General features: G+C 54.2%; 2 protein-coding genes across 4 annotated transcripts in view; both read right to left on the bottom strand.

The window, feature by feature from the left end:
* Positions 1-9407, bottom strand: part of MEGF8 (multiple EGF like domains 8) — a 53719-nt gene extending 44312 nt beyond the window's left edge. For 2 of the 3 annotated variants that reach the window (XM_050768389.1, XM_050768390.1), the window contains exons 1-3: positions 8513-9406; positions 1054-1217; positions 608-814 (exon numbers count right to left, since the gene is read on the bottom strand). In XM_050768389.1, the coding sequence (XP_050624346.1) occupies positions 608-814; positions 1054-1217; positions 8513-8699 (558 nt within the window). In that variant the 5' untranslated portion in view covers positions 8700-9406. Of the gene's footprint in view, positions 1-607; positions 815-1053; positions 1218-8512 lie in introns of all 3 variants that reach the window. The other variant, XM_050768391.1, reaches the window with a different exon arrangement.
* A 479-nt stretch (positions 9408-9886) lies between these two features.
* The window catches only part of TMEM145 (transmembrane protein 145), a 74442-nt gene continuing 68164 nt past the window's right edge, over positions 9887-16164 (bottom strand). Inside the window, exons 14-16 of the mRNA XM_050768456.1 lie at positions 14299-14419; positions 11150-11356; positions 9887-10662 (exon numbers count right to left, since the gene is read on the bottom strand). Of these exons, the coding sequence (XP_050624413.1) occupies positions 10414-10662; positions 11150-11356; positions 14299-14419 (577 nt within the window). The 3' untranslated portion in view covers positions 9887-10413. The remainder of the gene's footprint in view (positions 10663-11149; positions 11357-14298; positions 14420-16164) is intronic.

Here is a 16164-nt window from a genome sequence, read left to right as displayed (position 1 = left end):
GGAAAGGCAAATTGTCAGACAGAAACAAGAGACAAAGAGACACAACCAGAAGGAAGCAGACAGATGGAAAAAAGACCAACAGAAAAAGGAAAAGACACACAGAGAAAAAGGAGAAAAGACAGAAAGAAGGCAGGCTGGAGAAGACAAACAGCATGGTTGACATTCAGCCTGAACTGAAAGAGCTCAGATCTGGGGAGGTCAAGGCGGGGAGGGCTCAAAGCGCAATCCAGATTGAAAGCTGGGTGTGCACAACTTCAGCGAAAGGTCAGCGGTGCGAGGCTGGAAGTCATGGCAGGGGGTCCAAGGCCACACAGAGTGGCTGGATGGGAGGACGGAGTTGGGCCTGGCTGGAGGAAGGAGGGTGGTGTTCACAGGTGAGAGTGGGGTACGCTCAGCAGGGGAGGGCCTGCAGGTGAAGGTGGGGTGGGGTCGGAGTAACAGGTTGGGGGCAAGCTCTGGAAGGAGAGGGAAGTGGGTATCACGGAGCAGGGTGGGGTGGTGGGGGGGGGAGTTTCATGCAGGAGCAAGGTCAGACCTAGGAGATAGGCGTGGAGAGTGTGCTCACAGATCAGGGCCCCAGGGGAAACAGGGCTGGGGACCAGCTCACCGAGGCACAGGTGCCATGGCTGCCACAGTAGGCTGAGCACTCCTGCACGCCACAGTCAGGACCCCCCCAGCCCGGCTCACAGGCACACACACCCGGCGGCTGGCACTGCCCGTGGCTCCGGCAGCCACCCGGGCACAGGGAGAAGCGGAATGAGGCGTTAAAGCCCAGTAGGTTGTAGTTGGCATCACTGAAGAGGTGCAGCAGCATCTGCAAGCACAAGGTGGTCTGGGTAAGGTGGGCAGAGCCTGGGGATTGGCCTGGGAGGGTGGCCCACTCCTGTCCCCTTCTATCCTAGGGGACCCAGAGCCTCATCTCCTTCCTTTGCCTCTCTCCACCTTCCCTTGTCCCTGTGCTCTGCTCTCGAATGCCCTCTTACTGACTCTCTGCCCCTCCTTTCTTCTTCCATTTCCCTTGGTTTATCTACCCACAGCCCCATCCCCACTAACCTTGCCTGAGGAAGCTTCGATGGGCGGAGGCCGGGTGCTCCCACTCAGACTGGCAAGCAGCGGCCCTCGCGGGGAGTCACCGTCATACACAAACAGGTAGTCATACGTGCACTCTGTGTCCAGGAAAAGGAAGTCCAGCAGGATCTGGTGCTGGGGGCTTGGGGCTGGGAGGTGAGCACAGAGGGACTAAGCTCTAAAGCGGACCTTTTCCCCACACCTCCCTGCAGCCACTATTGTACACCAAACCCTGCTCCAGGTGATGCTGGGGGCTCAAGGATGAGTCAGACCTGGACCTCACCTTGGAGGGGCTCCCAGTCTCATAACCTAGGGCAGTCAAGGGCTGTGACAGCCGGAGGGACAGGTGCCCAGAGAAAGAATCACAATATTCCAGACCTCTAGAAAGGTCACCTGAGGCCGGGCGCGGTGGCTCAAGCCTGTAATCCCAGCACTTTGGGAGGCTGAGACGGGCGGATCACGACGTCAGGAGATCGAGACCATCCCGGCTAACAGGGTGAAACCCCGTCTCTACTAAAAAATACAAAAAACTAGCCGGGCGAGGTGGCGGGTGCCTGTAGTCCCAGCTACTTGGGAGGCTGAGGCAGGAGAATGGTGGGAACCCGGGAGGCGGAGCTTGCAGTGAGCTGAGATCCCGCCACTGCACTCCAGCCTGGGCGACAGAGCGAGACTCCGTCTCAAAAAAAAAAAAAAAAAAAAAAAAAAAAAAAAAAAGAAAGGTCACCTGAGATCAGAATGAACATCCCCACCATTCAGATGGGAAAATAAAGTGCAGAGAGAAAACCCCATCCCAGTGGCCACACAGAGCAGAAGCCACGGTATTCCTGATGCCTCTCTCTTCCTGTCCATGCCTGAGCTTCAGACATGTCCAGGCTGGAGGGTCAAGGTCATAATCCCAGTGAGAAAAGCACCTCTGTGACAGTCCCCTGGCCCTCGCTGAACAGAGCTTCAAGAGAAGAGTCCAGTTTCTTCCCCCTGAAGAGAGGCCTAACCTTGGAGCAGCATAGTTCCCCTCTGCCCCCATCCAGAGTCTCACCTCTGTTTACTGTGATGGCTACAAGCACAAACTCTGGAACCAGACTGCCTGAGCTTATGTCTTGGCTCTGTCACTGAATAGCTACTAGCTGTGTGATCTTGGCCAAGTAACCCACCCTCTCTGGATTGGTCTCCTCATCTGTAAAGTGGGATATAGTGGTACTGTAGTGGATTCAAACTTATAGGCCACTCCTGCCACTGAAAGGTAATTCCCTGCCCCTTGTATCTGGGAAAAGCCTTAGTGACTTGCTTGACCAATTAAAAAACAGCAGAAATTCTGAAACTTTCAAGGCTAGATCATAAGAGGACTTGTACCTTTCACCTGGGCCTCATAGAACACTCCTTCTCAGAACACAGCTGTCATGCTATGAAAAACCAAAGCTGGCCAGGCACGGTGGCTCACACCTGTAATCCCAACACTTTGGGAGGCCAAGGCAGGCAGATCACGAGGTCAGGAGTTTGAGACCAGCCTAGCCAACGTGGCAAAACCCCAACTGTACTAAAAATACAAAAATTTGCTGGGCGTTGTGGCAGGCGCCTGTAATCCCAGCTACTCAGGAGGCTGAGGCAGGAGAACTCCTTGAACCCAGGAGGTGGAGGTTGCAGTGAGCCGAGATTGTGCCATTGTACTGTAGCCTAGGGGACAAGAGCAAGACCTCATCTCAAAAAAAAAAAAAGAAAAGAAAAGAAAAGCCAAAGCCACAAGAAAAGGCCACACACAGGCATTCCAGCTGACAGTCCCAACTGAGCTTCCAGCAGATAGCCAGCATCAACTGCCAGCCCTGGGAGGGACCTTCCTGGATGTCCAGCCAAGGTGAACATTCAGCTGACTGCAGCTCCAGCTGACATCTGACTGCAACCTCATGAGGAGCAATAATGCACATGAAATGGTGACAACGGAGCGGGGTAGGTGGCTCATGCCTGTAATCCCAGCACTTTGGGAGGCCAAGGAGGGTGGATCACTTGAGGTCAGGAGTTCGAGACCAGCCTAGCCAACATGGTGAAACCCCGTCTCTACTAAAAATACAAAAAATTAGCTGGATGTGGTGGCACATGCTTGTAATCCCAGCTACCTGGGAGGCTGAGGCACAAGAATTCTTGAACCTGGGAGACAGAGGTTACAGTGAGCTGAGATTGTACCATTGCACTCCAGCCTGAGCGATAAGAGTGCAACTCTGCTTCAAAAAAAAAAAAAAGAAATGCTGACAACGAGGCCCACATATCGTCGTGGTGAGTGCCACTACCCCTAACACTGGCACTGTCTTATTCTCTGCCAGTCCTGTTTCTGGAAGCCCCTCTCATTCCACATCCCACATGAGAAGGCTCCTAAACAGGCAGCTCAGGGGAGGCCTCTGGGTGAGGGAAATTAGGAGGCCTAGGCTCTCGCTCTGGCTCTGGCTCTGCCCATGACCAGCTGGAGGACCCTGGGCCAGTTCTTTCCCCCATGACCCTGAGTGTGTCTATCTAGATCCTGGAGACACTCAGCCACCACTGCCAATGGCTGGGTGATCCCAGGCCAGTTCCATGGGCTCTCTGAGCCTCAGTTTCCATGACTGTAAAATGGAGATAATTCCCCCCACCCACAAAGGCTGGAGTGAACATTCAATGAGGTGATGACTCCAGCCTGCCAGCTTAGAGCCACGGTGTGCCCTGGCTGCCTGGCCTCATCCTGTCTCACCAGAACCATTCACCCAGCCTCCTTCTTGCCCTGACATGAGTCTCTGATCTTCCCAACTCAACATCTGGCCCCATCCCTCCCCTGCCCCAAAGCCGTGCATGGCTCCCTAGCACCCTAGGAGAAAGTCCAGTTCCCTAGCCTGCTGTTCAGACCCTTCCTTTGTCTCAAATCACTCCACTGCTTACAGCTCTAATGGGAGCTGGGCCTTTGTACAAGCTTCTCCCTCTGTCTGCAACGTATTATCTCTTCCCACCACCAGCCCTCTTCCTGATGCCCCCTAGCTGGGTTAGGTGCCCCTCTCCAGGGTTCTCACATCCCATTATAACCTTCATTCCTCTGGGCCAGGAACATCTATGTCCAGGTCTGTCTCCCTGCAGCCTACAAAGCCCATAGGGCAGGGCCTGGATGTGGGCCTAATTCTCTCTGCAGCATTGCCCAGACCTAGGCTTGGCAAAGGCTCAGGAAATGCTGGATGACGGAATGAAGAAATACACAAAAGAAAGAATACTAAAGCTGGAAGCTCTCCCTCAGGCTCTGACCAGAGCCCCCAAGAACATCAGACACAGACCCCACCCATGCTCTGGGGAACGCAGAAGAACCATTCAGCAGGGCCACACAACCAGACCTCCCAGAATCTTACCAGCCTCAACCACACTATAAAGCTCTGTTCCTGGAATCACAAGTACATCTTTGTTAAGTGCCTGCCGGAGGCCAGTTCACCATCTGCCTCCCCAAGTTCTTCCCTAAATTGAAGGTCTGTTTCTACCCAACCCCCATACCATTCCAGACAGAAATCTGATCTCAAACCCCTCCTGCTCAAAAGCAGGATGCCTCTTATTCATGAAGATGTTATAAGGACTAGGACTGGGCTAGGCGTGGTGGCTCACGTCTGTAATCCCAGGGCAAATCATTCGAGGCCAGGAGTTTGAGACCAGCCTGGCTGACATGGAGAAACCCCGTCTCTACTAAAAATACAAAAATTAGCCAGGCGTGGTGGTACATGTCTGTAATCCCAGCTACTCAGGAAACCAAGGTACGAGGATCACTTGAACCTGGGAAGCAGAAGCTTCAGTGAACCAAGATCAAGCCACTGGGCTCCAGCCTGGGCAACAGAGCAAGATTATGTCTCAGAAAAAAAAAAGTCTAGGACTAGGTAAAGTGTGAACATAATACAAAGTTAGTGGGTTGGTTGTTTATCTTTTTTTTTTCTTGAGACAGGGTCTCGCTCTGCTGCCCAGGCTGGAGTATAGCAGTGCAATCTTGGCTCACTGCGACCTCAGCCTCCTAGGCTCAAGGGATCTGCCCACCTCCGCCTCCCCAGTAGCTGGGACTATAGGCACATGCCACCACCCACCACGCCCAGCTAATCTTTTGCAATTTTTTTGTAGAGACAGTGTCTTACCATGTTGTCCAGGCTAGTCTCTAACTCCTGGGCTCCAAGTAATCCTTCCATCTCAGATTCCCAAAGTGCTAGGATTACAGGCGTGTGCCACTGCACCTGGCCGGTTATTTTATAATAGATACAGGAAGATGATGGTTCTCATAGGTAAGAAGTGACAGGCATTGGTAAGAACAGATCATCAAGGGGGGTCTGGAGGTCTCCCAGACTCCTCCCTCACCCCAACATCTACCCAGTTGGTCCCCAAGCCTCATCAGTGAAACTCCACAAACATCTATTGCACTCTCTACACCTCTCCACCCCTCTAAGCCCCTGCCCTAGTTAGGAACTCATTCTCTCTTGCCAGATCAGCTCACCAAGTGTCCAGTCTGCCCCCCACCCAGCCTGAGGGCAATGCCCTACTCCTGCTCAAAACCTCTTGTGGCTCCCCATCAACCCCAAGGGGAAGGCCAGGCTGCTCAGTGTGACATTCAAGGCCCCCCTTCCCCTGCTTCTGGCTCTCATTACCTCCCAGTCAAAAGTGCCATCAGACCAGACAAACCTAGACAGGGATCCTGAGATACTCCAGCCACCCTCATGTCTTCATAGAGGATGTTTGTTCCCTTTTCCCACTCAATAAACTCCTACGCATGCTTCAGAACCCTGTTTCAGTGGCTCCTCCTCTGTGACCTCTAGCACAGTCCTCTTTCCTCCCTAGGTACATCCACCCAACCCCTCCACTTCCCTTCTCAGCCCTGAGCACTGTCTCAGTGAACACACTGGGGACTGAATATCTGTGTCCAGCCCCACTATTCCCAAGCAGTCTGAGACTTTTTTTTTTAGGTGGCATCTCGCTCTGTCACCCAGGCTGGAGTGCAGTGGCGTGATCTCAGCTCGCTGCAACCTCCGCCTCCCGGGTTCAAGCAATTCTTCTGCCTCAGCCTCCTGAGTAGCTGGAATCACAGATGTGCGCCACCATGCTGGGCTAATTTTTGTAGTTTTAGTAGAGGGGGGGTTTCTTCATGTTGGCCAGGCTGGTCTCTAACACCTGACGTCAGGTGATCCGCCCCCCTTGGTCTCCCAAAGTGCTGGGATTACAGGCGTGAGCCATCACACCCGGCCTAGCCAGTCTGGGACTCTTTAAGGCCAGAGAGTGATTTATATCCAGCACACAGACCCCTTTGCCACACACACACACACACACACACACACACACACACACACTTCCTATTCTGTTCTCATCCCACTAGCTTAACAGGAATGGCCCCCAAGCTGGGGACAGGTAAACATGCTAACACCGAGAAACATGCCTTCATCCATAGCCCACACAGCAGCCAGAGAGATCTTCTAAAACATAAATCAGATAATGTCCCCTCCCTGCTCAAAACCCTTCCATAGCTCCCCAGAGCCCCCAGACAAAGACAAAGCTTCACAGCCTCCCAAGGGAGGCCCTGCATGATTCAGGCCCTGTCACACCTCCAGCCTTTGCCCAGAACCTCCCATCTGGAGGCCAGTTTCTACATCCACTACTCTGTGAGGCCTTCCTGGGCTTCTGCAGGTACTGCCTTTCAACTTCTCTTCCACCCGTTTGCCCTCAGGATACAGCTCAAAATCACAAAGCCCTTCACTTGCTGGCTCCTCCCACTCTGCAGCCTCTGGCTCATTTGTTGTCTTGTATTCCAGGTTTTTGCTTTTAACATGGAGTCTCCCTCTGCCGCCCAGACTAGAGCTTTGCGGAGCAACATCAGCTCACTGCAACCTCCAGGTTCAAGCTATTCTTGTGCCTCAGCCTCCTGAGAAGCTGGGACTACAGGCATGCGCCATCACACCCAGCTAATTTTTGTATTTTTAGTAGAGACGGGGTTTCACCACGATGACCAGACTGGTCTGAAACTCCTGACTTCAGGTGGTCTGCTGGCCTTGGCCTCCCAAAGGGCTGGGATTACAGGCATGAGCCACCATGCTCTGCCAGTATTCTATGTTTTAACACACTGGATTTCTAGTTCTTCAGAAGCATCACTCTCCTGCTTCCCTACCTTTGCACGGCTATTCTTGCCTGGAATGCCGTTCTGCTCCCTCCTACAGATGCCTCTGATCTCAGCTATACCCCAGCTTAAGTCACAAGTCTTCACAGAGAAAGAGCCAGTGAGGCAGGGTTCTGAGGCATGCATAGGAGTTTATTAGGTGGAAAAGGAAAACAAACAGCCTTGAAGTGCGTTTGTCTCTTCCACTGACTGGGAGTCCAGAAGGGTAGGGCTGGGGCCTTTTCTCCCCTCCTGACAGATTCCTATTGGTCCTTTAGGTCTCAGCTTAGACATTTCCTCCTCCAGGAAGCTTCTCTGTTCTCCCCGGCCCCAGATCAGGCACTTTCTCTGGGCTTTCTCAGGCCTGTGAGATTCCTCCATCACAGACCACTCTTGGCTCTCACTATTAGTGTGTTTGTCTCCCCGACTAGACTCCAAGACCTAAGTCACCGGGGATTGCTGGAGCTGTCTCAGTCTGGGCTATGTCCAATGGGAAACATAATGTATGGCACATGAATGACAGAAGAAAAATGCTTTTATTGAAGTACTTTACAAATAACAACAATAATCCTAATGCCATTTATAGAACAGTTACTATATGCCACACATCAGGCACGTGAAATACCCGTTTTCATTTCATTGCAACAACTCTATGAGGTGAGTACTCTTGTTATCCCATTTGTGGGGGGAAGGAAACTGAATCTCAGAGAAAGAAAGTCACGTGCTCAAAATCACAAAACCAGTAAGAAGAAGCCAGGCACAGTGGCTCACACCTACAATCCCAACACTTTAGGAGGCTGAGGTGTGAGGATCGTTTGAGCCCAGGAGTTCGGGTCTAGTCTGGGCAGCACGGTGAGACTCTGTCTCTACACACTCAGTTACTTGGGAGGCTGAGGTGGGAGGATCACTTGAGCCCAGGAGGTAGAGGCTGCAGTAAGTAAACTGTGTTGGTACCATTGCACTCCAGCCTGGGTGACAGAGTGAGACCCCCACCTCAAAAAAAAAAAAAAAAAAAAAAAGGAAGTAGTAGTAGAACCAAATTCAAAGCCAGATGATTGGATCCAGACCCTGAGTTCTTAACAGTTACTCAGAAGACCCGGCACTGATGCTCCTGTCTTGTAATTGTAAACCTGGGTGTAGGTGCATCTCCCCCACCAGACTGGGAGGCCTTCCAGGGCAGGGCCCAGGTTGGCTGCAACCCTGGCTGTCAGGCATTTTAGAGCAAAAGGCCTGGACCAGAACCGAGCTCTGGGAATGTGGTGAGTGGATGAATGCACACATGAATGAACTAGCAGCGAATTAGTGAGTGACCCACGCGGCCCCACTCACCCTCGATGAGCCACTCGCAGTTGCCATTGACGCTGTAGTTGCCAGCACCATCCGTCACGAAGCCTGGCGCCTCCCGCAACACCTGCCGCTGCCCCTTGCAGTCCCCCGCCTGGGCCCCAGGGGACAGCGACCCCAACACGGCCAAGGCCAAAGCCAGTGCCGTGGCCAGAGCCTTGCCCAGGGCCATCGCCGCCTCCTGTACTGACCCTTAGAGCGGGAACGGGCCGTAAAAACCTGGAGAGGACCCTCTACCCGGCGTGAGGCCCTGCAATGCGACCTCTATAGGCATAACATGGCCTTGTAGACCGAGGAGGTCCTGGAGACGCAGTCCCGGCGAAGGGAACGGCCACTGCTGACAGGCTCTGGAAGCCGAGGGCTGGGCCCTATAGAGCGATGGAGGCCCTGTATATGGAGTCACTATGGACGGGGACGACCCCTAAGGACCTTGGGGGTCCCCTATAGACACGGGCCCCCATAGGGGGCCAACCCCATAAACAGTGTCCAGTATTACAGACTCGGGCTGCTGCAGGCCAAACGGACCTTATATACGGGTGAGTCCCCAGGGGGCGAAAGGCTCTACGGCCCGGCAGAAGCCTCCATAGAGGCTGCGGGCCGGGACAGACCAGGATCCGATGGTCCAGGAGAGACTCCTCCAGCCGGGGGCGGGGCGCGAGCGGGTGCCGGGGGCGGAGTCCGTCTTCAGGGGCTCGGGCCTGGACCCCATTGACGCACTCCCCTTGCTCACCCACCCGCGCCTCCCTCCCAAGCCGGATGGGCCAAATCAGAGAGACGAGGGGACGCTTGGGCCAGAGCGGCCGCGGGAAGACCCGCTGTGGGAGGGCGAGGGGCCGAGAGCCGAGGAGCCGCAGTGGGAGGCACGGCGGAGAGGAGGCGAGAAGTTGCAGAGCGGTCGGTCAGAGCGGCCCTGGGAGGACTGCGGAGCGCCCAACCCCAATCCTCCATAAAGGGAGACTTCCGGGGAAATTCCCCGCCCATTTATTCCCAACCGCATGCGCAGCAGCGTCCTCCTGGAGCGATGCTCCTGGAGACGAGAAAATTACACATGCGCAATGCTAAGATCGTAACCCAAACTCTGGGTGCCTGTGATTGAGCAAAGCACGGGCCACTGGAGGGCGCCTCTACCTCTGAGTGAGGAAAGGAAGGCAAAAATAAAGGAGTGGTGCAAGGCCCTGCTAGATGTTTGATCATCTTCAACGTTCCCAGATTCTGGAGCAACATAAAGATCAGGTTATACAGGCCTCTGCCTCCAGTTCCAAATTCCCATTTCACAGATGAACACAATGAGGCCCCGAGCCTGACATAGTTCTGGCTCAGCCCCGCCGCTGAACACCATCAAGATGTAAAAGAAGCCATGTTATAGATAAAAACGAATCTTTTTTATTTTGGCAAGAAGGGGGAAATGTCTTTCTTCCAGGGACCCGAGGGAAGGCCCCCGGAATGGAGATAGGGGCAGACGGAGCACGGAGCCGAGGTCACAGATCCGAGGGAGGGTTTCAGGGTCGAGACCAGCATCGCAATATCCATCCCGGGGTCGCAGAGTCCTGGAGAGTCACAGGCAGGGTCCCGGCGGTCACCACGGGTGTTCCGGAGTCCAGCGGGGTCAGAGGTCTCGAAGGGGGCCAGGGGGCCGGAGGTCACGGAACAGCGGGAGCCCAGAATCCGGCGCCGTTCGGGGCAGGGGCTGAGGGAGGGGACGGGGAGAGCGGCTCCCGCGGGATCGTTTGGCACAGAGGGGAGGGGGGCGGGACGCAGCGTACCCAACCTGGGCGCGCGGGGTAGGAAGGGTCGGGAAGGCCCGGGATGGCCGAGCTCTCGGGCCGGGATAAAGCAGGGGTCCGGAGCCCGGTCACGGCCCATGGGGCAGGGGCGGGCAGGGGTGCTCAGACCGGGGGTGCGGTACCCCCGGCCGTGTGCATGCTGAAGTATTCGGTGAAGCCGGTGTGCGGCGCCGCCGTCTGGGGCACGAGCGGCTGGTAGGGCGGCGTCGGGCCGTCCCAGCCCGGGTCGGCCGCCTTGGGGAACCGAGCGGGAAGTGGGGGGGAGGCTGCGCCCGGCTCGGCCATGGTCACCACGCGGCCCCTCGGGGCCACCGCCGCCGCCACCGCCGTCTCCTCCACCTGCTTCCCGGCCTGGGAGGGGGGTCAGGGTCAGAGGCAGTCCCGGACCCTCGCGGGGCAGATGCGGCCCCGAAGGCCCGTCCCCCTCCCCCGGAGAACCCTTCCACCCCAGGTGTGGACGCACGTGTCAGTCAGGGAATGACTGGGTGGCGGGGCGCCTGGGCAGCGGGGCCAGGTACTCAAAAGGCGGCGTCGGGGCGCGCGGGGCGAACTCCGGCGGCGGCCGGGGAGCTGGGGGAGAGCCGCGGAAGGCGGGCGGTGGGGGCACGGCGCAGGGCGTCTGCAGGGGTGTGCGCAACAGCGCCAGTACCCAGTCAGGCAGGGTGGGCGCGGGCGCCAGGGGACGGTCGCGGCGCGGTGTTGGGGCGTGGGGTGTGCGAAAGGCAGGGGGAGGGCTCAGGCGCCCGGGCGCCGGGGGCGGCGGCGGGGCCGGGAGCGGGGTCAGGTACTCCAGGGGCGGCGCCAGCAGCTCCTCGGGCGCTGGGGCTGCGGGGCTTACAGAGGTGGTGGGCGGGGGGATGGAGAAGAGCTCCGTGAAGTTGGGCACCGAGTCGCTGATAAACGTCACGTTCCCATAGACGTGCTGCGGAAAGGCCTTGTCAGCGGATTGGTTCCCTCCGGGTCCAGGGACTCCAGCCGATGCGATCTGCGACGTGCGCACGTGGTACGGGAAGTTCTTGTTGGCCGCTGATGGGCGGGTCATGATCTGAGGCCAGGGCCAGGAGCAGGTGTGAGAGGCACTGTCAGGCCAGAGGCTGTCCCCATAAACTTGGGGTTCGAAGGATTCCCTTTCAGTTGACATCCCCCACACTTCCTGAAGCCATTCACACTGGATTAGGTGCCCCCTCTGGGCTCTCAAAGTGCCCTGGATCCTCACCTTTTCCCTTCAACACAACTCGACCTGTGCTTCCTCCATCAGAGCCCTGATCACTGAGCTATCACTGACTGGTTAGAGTCAGCGTCCTGCACAGTATGATAGCCACTGGCTGCATGTAGCTTAAATTTCATCAAAATAAATTTTAAATGTTGGTCAGTCACACTCCCCAATACACACTCACTATGCCCTACTCACATTCAAGTGCTCAACAGTCACATATGGTTAGTAGCTCCCATATTGGAAAGTGCAGATAATAGAATATCTTCATAAATACAGAAAGTTCAACTGAACAGCAACTAATAGACTCTAAAATGTCTCCATGAGGCAGGAACCAGACTCTTCTGTTCCCTACTGAGTCCCTAGTACCTTCTAGAACCATGCCAGCACATATAAGCCTTCAATAAATATTGGTGGGCCGGGCGCGGTGGCTCACGCCTATAATCCCAGCACTTTGGGAGGCCGACCTGAGTGGCTCACCTGAGGTCAGGAGTTTCAGACCAGCATGGCCAACATGGTGAAACTCTGTCTCTACTAAAAATACAAAAATTAGCCAGGTGTGGTGGTGCACCTATGATCCCAGCTACTCTGGAGGCTGAGGCAGGAGAACCCTGCTTGAACCCAGGAGGTAGAGGTTGCAGTGAGCTCAGCTCATGCCACTGCACTCCAGCCCGGGTGACAGAGCAAGATTCCATCTCAAAAAATAAAATAAAATAAAATAAAATAAAATAAAATAAAATAAAATAAATATTGGTGGAATGTAGGGATGTCTGGTACCAGTTAGTCTGATAGGCCGTGAGGGCAGGGACTGGTTGTGACTCCCTCGCCATATTCCAGAAGCCTAACACAGCTCCTCTAAGGTTGTGCTGTAAAAATGAACAAGGAGCTGAAAGCAATGAGCAGTGGGATACCCAGGTGGAGCTGTGCTGAGCTAACGTGAGCATCCTTAGGAAGGAAGCTGGCTGAGATACAGCAGGAAGGGCACTGCGCTTGCCGTTCTGAGCCTGCATCCCGCCTGTGGGATCTGTAGCTCACTGAGTGTGGGATCTGCGGCATGTTGATTAAACTCCCTGAGCCTCGCTGTGGGGAAAAGGGATTGTAGCGCCTACTTGGAAAGATGAAAGGGTGGAAATGAAAACCACTGGTGCAGAGCCCGGCACATGGTGGGTTCTCAGCGTTTCTTCTCTTTCTGTCCCTTTCTGACTTCCTGCAGAGCTTCAGCATGGACCGGCCTGGGAAGGTGAGCGAGTCTGTACCTAAGTCAGGCTCTGAGGCAAAGGATGGGGACCTGTCCCCTCCCTTAGTGGCTGGGCCCACTCCCTACACAGTGTATGTTGTAGATCCCCGGAGTCAGAAGCTGGGACACTTGGTCATGCCTGTTTCCCTTTCTGGTTGCCCTTCATTTCAGACCTTGTGGTCTGCTGGAGAAGGACAGGATTCAAAGTATTTGCCTGCCGCCAAAGGCCACGGAGCCCTAGCACGTCACTTCTCCTCTCTGGGCCTTAGCTTCCCTGCTCTGTGTAATGGGAACAACGTCAATTATCCACCCTCTCCTGGAGCTGCTCTGACAATTAAACAAGAGGGCAGGAATAAATGTATATGGATGTTCCTAGAATGAAACAGACTGGTTCAAGACAGGTGTCCAGTGAACAACTGATGAATAAATTAATGACTATTAGAACTGTCACCAAGAATGTCAGATAGGATGTGAACCCAGGTAAAGAACAGATGTGGTGGGGTCCGGGTGCAGTGGCTCATGCCTGTAATCCCAGCACTTTGGGAGGCCGAGGTGGATGGATCATGAGGTCAAGAGATAGAGACCATCCTGACCAACATGGTGAAATCCCAAATCTCCTAAAAATACAAAACTTAGCCAGGCACACGCCTGTAATCCCAGCTACTCTGGAGGCTGAGGCAGGAGAATCACTTGAACCTGGGAGGCGGAGGTTGCAGTGAGCCAAGATTGTGCCACTGCATTCCAACCTGGTGACAGAGTGAGACTCCGTCTCAAAAAAAAAAAAAAAAAAAAAAAAAGCTTCACCCTGTGCCACCCCAGCTGCTTCTTCCTGAACAATGGCCTGTGATGGCAGAATGTGGGCGGGGGCAGGGGGAGAGTGGAGAGATCAAGGATAGTGGGGAAGGCAGTGGGGATACAGAAGAGAAATGGAAGAATCTGGGGACACAGGGTCAGGAATGGAAATGGGAAGGGAGGGCAAAGAGAGAGTATGGGGGTTGAGGAAAGAAGCCAGGACACAAGGTAGGAGAGAGGAACGGAAGAAAATGGACATGGGCCCCGAGAGGTGGCTCAGGCCTGTAATCCCAGCACTTTGGGAGGCCGAAACGGGTGGATCACCTGAGGTCAGGAGTTTGAGACCAGCCTGACCAACATGGTGAAACCCCATCTCTACTAAAAATACAAAAAATTAGCCGCACATGATGGGGGGCACCTGTAATCCCAGCTATTTGGGAGGCTGAGGCAGAAGAATCACTTGAACTCGGGAGGCAGAGGTTGCAGGGAGCCGAGATCGAGCCATTGCACTTCAGCCTGGGAGACAGAGTGAGATTCTGTCTCAAAAAAAAAGAAGAAAATGGACTCTGAGGGGCACAGTAGAGGAGCCTGCAGGAAGCAAGCGGGCGCTCAATAAAGGAAGAATAACTAAAGGGAAAATGGATCAAGACCTCAGAACAGGAGGTCCAGCAGATCAGGTATAGGAGCCTCACGCATCTTCTGCCCTCGGGTCCTCCCCTCCGCCCCCACGGATGCCCATCCTCACCAGGAACACGCCATGGGCGTACAAGTGGATCCCCAGCTGGATGCCATTGACAATCTTCTCCCGGGCCCACTTGGGGATGCCGAAATTGGCAATCAGGGCCATGACAGGAACCGCAAAGAACCTGAAGGGGGAGTATTGGGTCAGCAGAGACACTGCTCCTGTCCTCCACCCCACCCTATAGCCCCGCCTCCCCTGCCATGTATACACACAGACCCCAGGCAGGTCCCAAACTGGAGAGAAGCCAGTGTGACCTTCAGAAGCCAGAGACTGAAATGGGGCAGGACTGGACTGGGAAATTCTGAGGGGCAAGAATGAGGTTCAATTTAACTCAGTTCCACAGCACCCCAAATCCTGGCATCTAATAAGAAATCAACAGATAGGGCGGAACGGTGGCTCACGCCTATAATCCCAGCACTTTGGGAGGCCGAGGCAGGCAGATCACCTGAGGTTAGGAGTTCCAGACCAGCCTGACCAACATGGCAAAATCCCATCTCTACTAAAAATACAAAATTAGCTGGGTGTGGTGGCATGCACCTGTAATCCCAGCTATTTGGGAGGCTGAAGCAGGGGAATCACTTGAATTCGGGAGGCAGAGGCTGCAGTGAGCGGAGATTGCACCACTGCACTCCAGCCTGGGCAACAAGAGCAAAACTCCATCTCAAAAAAAAAAAAAAAGAGCCAGGCGCAGTGGCTGACACCTGTAATCCCAGCACTTTGAGAGGCCAAGACGGGTGGATCACGAGGTCAGGAGGTCGAGACCATCCTGGCTAACACAGTGAAACCCTATCTCTACTAAAAATACAAAAAATTAGCCGGGCATGGTGGCAGGCGCCTGTAGTCCCAGCTACTCGGGAGGCTGAGGCAGGAGAATGGTGAACCCAGGAGGTGGAGCTTGCAGTGAGCAGAGATAGTGCCACTGCACTCCAGCCTGGGGAACAAAGTGAGACTCTGTCTCAAAAAAAAAAAAAGAGAAATCAGGCCAGGCGTGATGGCTCATGCCCGTAATCCCAGCACTTTGTGAGGCCAAGGCAGGTGGATCACCCGAGATCAGGAGTTCCAGACCAGCCTGGCTAATATGGTGGAAACCACATCTCTACTAAAAATACATAAATTAGCTGGGCATGGTGGCATGCGCCTGTAGTCCCAGCTACTTGGGAGGCTGAGGCAGAAGAATCGCTTGAACTCAGGAGGCGGAGGTTGCAGTGAGCTGAGATCATGCCACCGCACTCCAGCCTGGGCGACAAAGCAAGACTCCGTCTCCAAAAAGAAAAAAAAAATACATATTTGATGAATGAATGAACAAAAGATAATAAGAAGTAAGGACTTATTGCATGCCAGTCCTGTTTCTAAGCATTTGACATACATAAACTCATTTAACTCTCACAGTGACTCTATGAGGCAGATAAAATTTCCATCTCCATTAAAAGGTGAGGAAACTGAGGCAGAGAGAAGTTAATGGGCTTGTCTGAGGTCACATCATCTATAAACTTTAGAGCTGGGATCTGAACCTGGGCAGTCTGGCTCAGAATCTGCCAACCTTATTGCTATGTTATGGTGAACCATAATAATTAAAATAGTTTTGGGTGTTTTTTTCATTTTGTTTGTTTTGTTGTTGTTGTTTTGTTTGATTTGTTTTTGAGATGAAGTCTCACTCTGTTGCCCAGGCTAGAGTACAGGGGCACGATCTCAACTCACTGCAACCTCAGTCTCCCAGGTTCAAGTGATTCTCCTGCTTCAGCTTCCTGAATAACTGGGAGTACAGGCGTGCACCACCATGCCTGGCTAATTTTTTTGTATTTTTAGTAGAGACGGCGGTTTACCATGTTGGCCAGGCTGGTCTTGAACTCCTGACCTCAAGTGATCCAC

The sequence above is a fragment of the Macaca thibetana genome, chromosome 19 (assembly GCF_024542745.1).
Source record: "Macaca thibetana thibetana isolate TM-01 chromosome 19, ASM2454274v1, whole genome shotgun sequence".
NCBI lineage: Eukaryota > Metazoa > Chordata > Mammalia > Primates > Cercopithecidae > Macaca > Macaca thibetana.
Note: the sequence above shows the minus strand (reverse complement) of the source record. Positions and strands in the feature narration are given on the sequence as shown.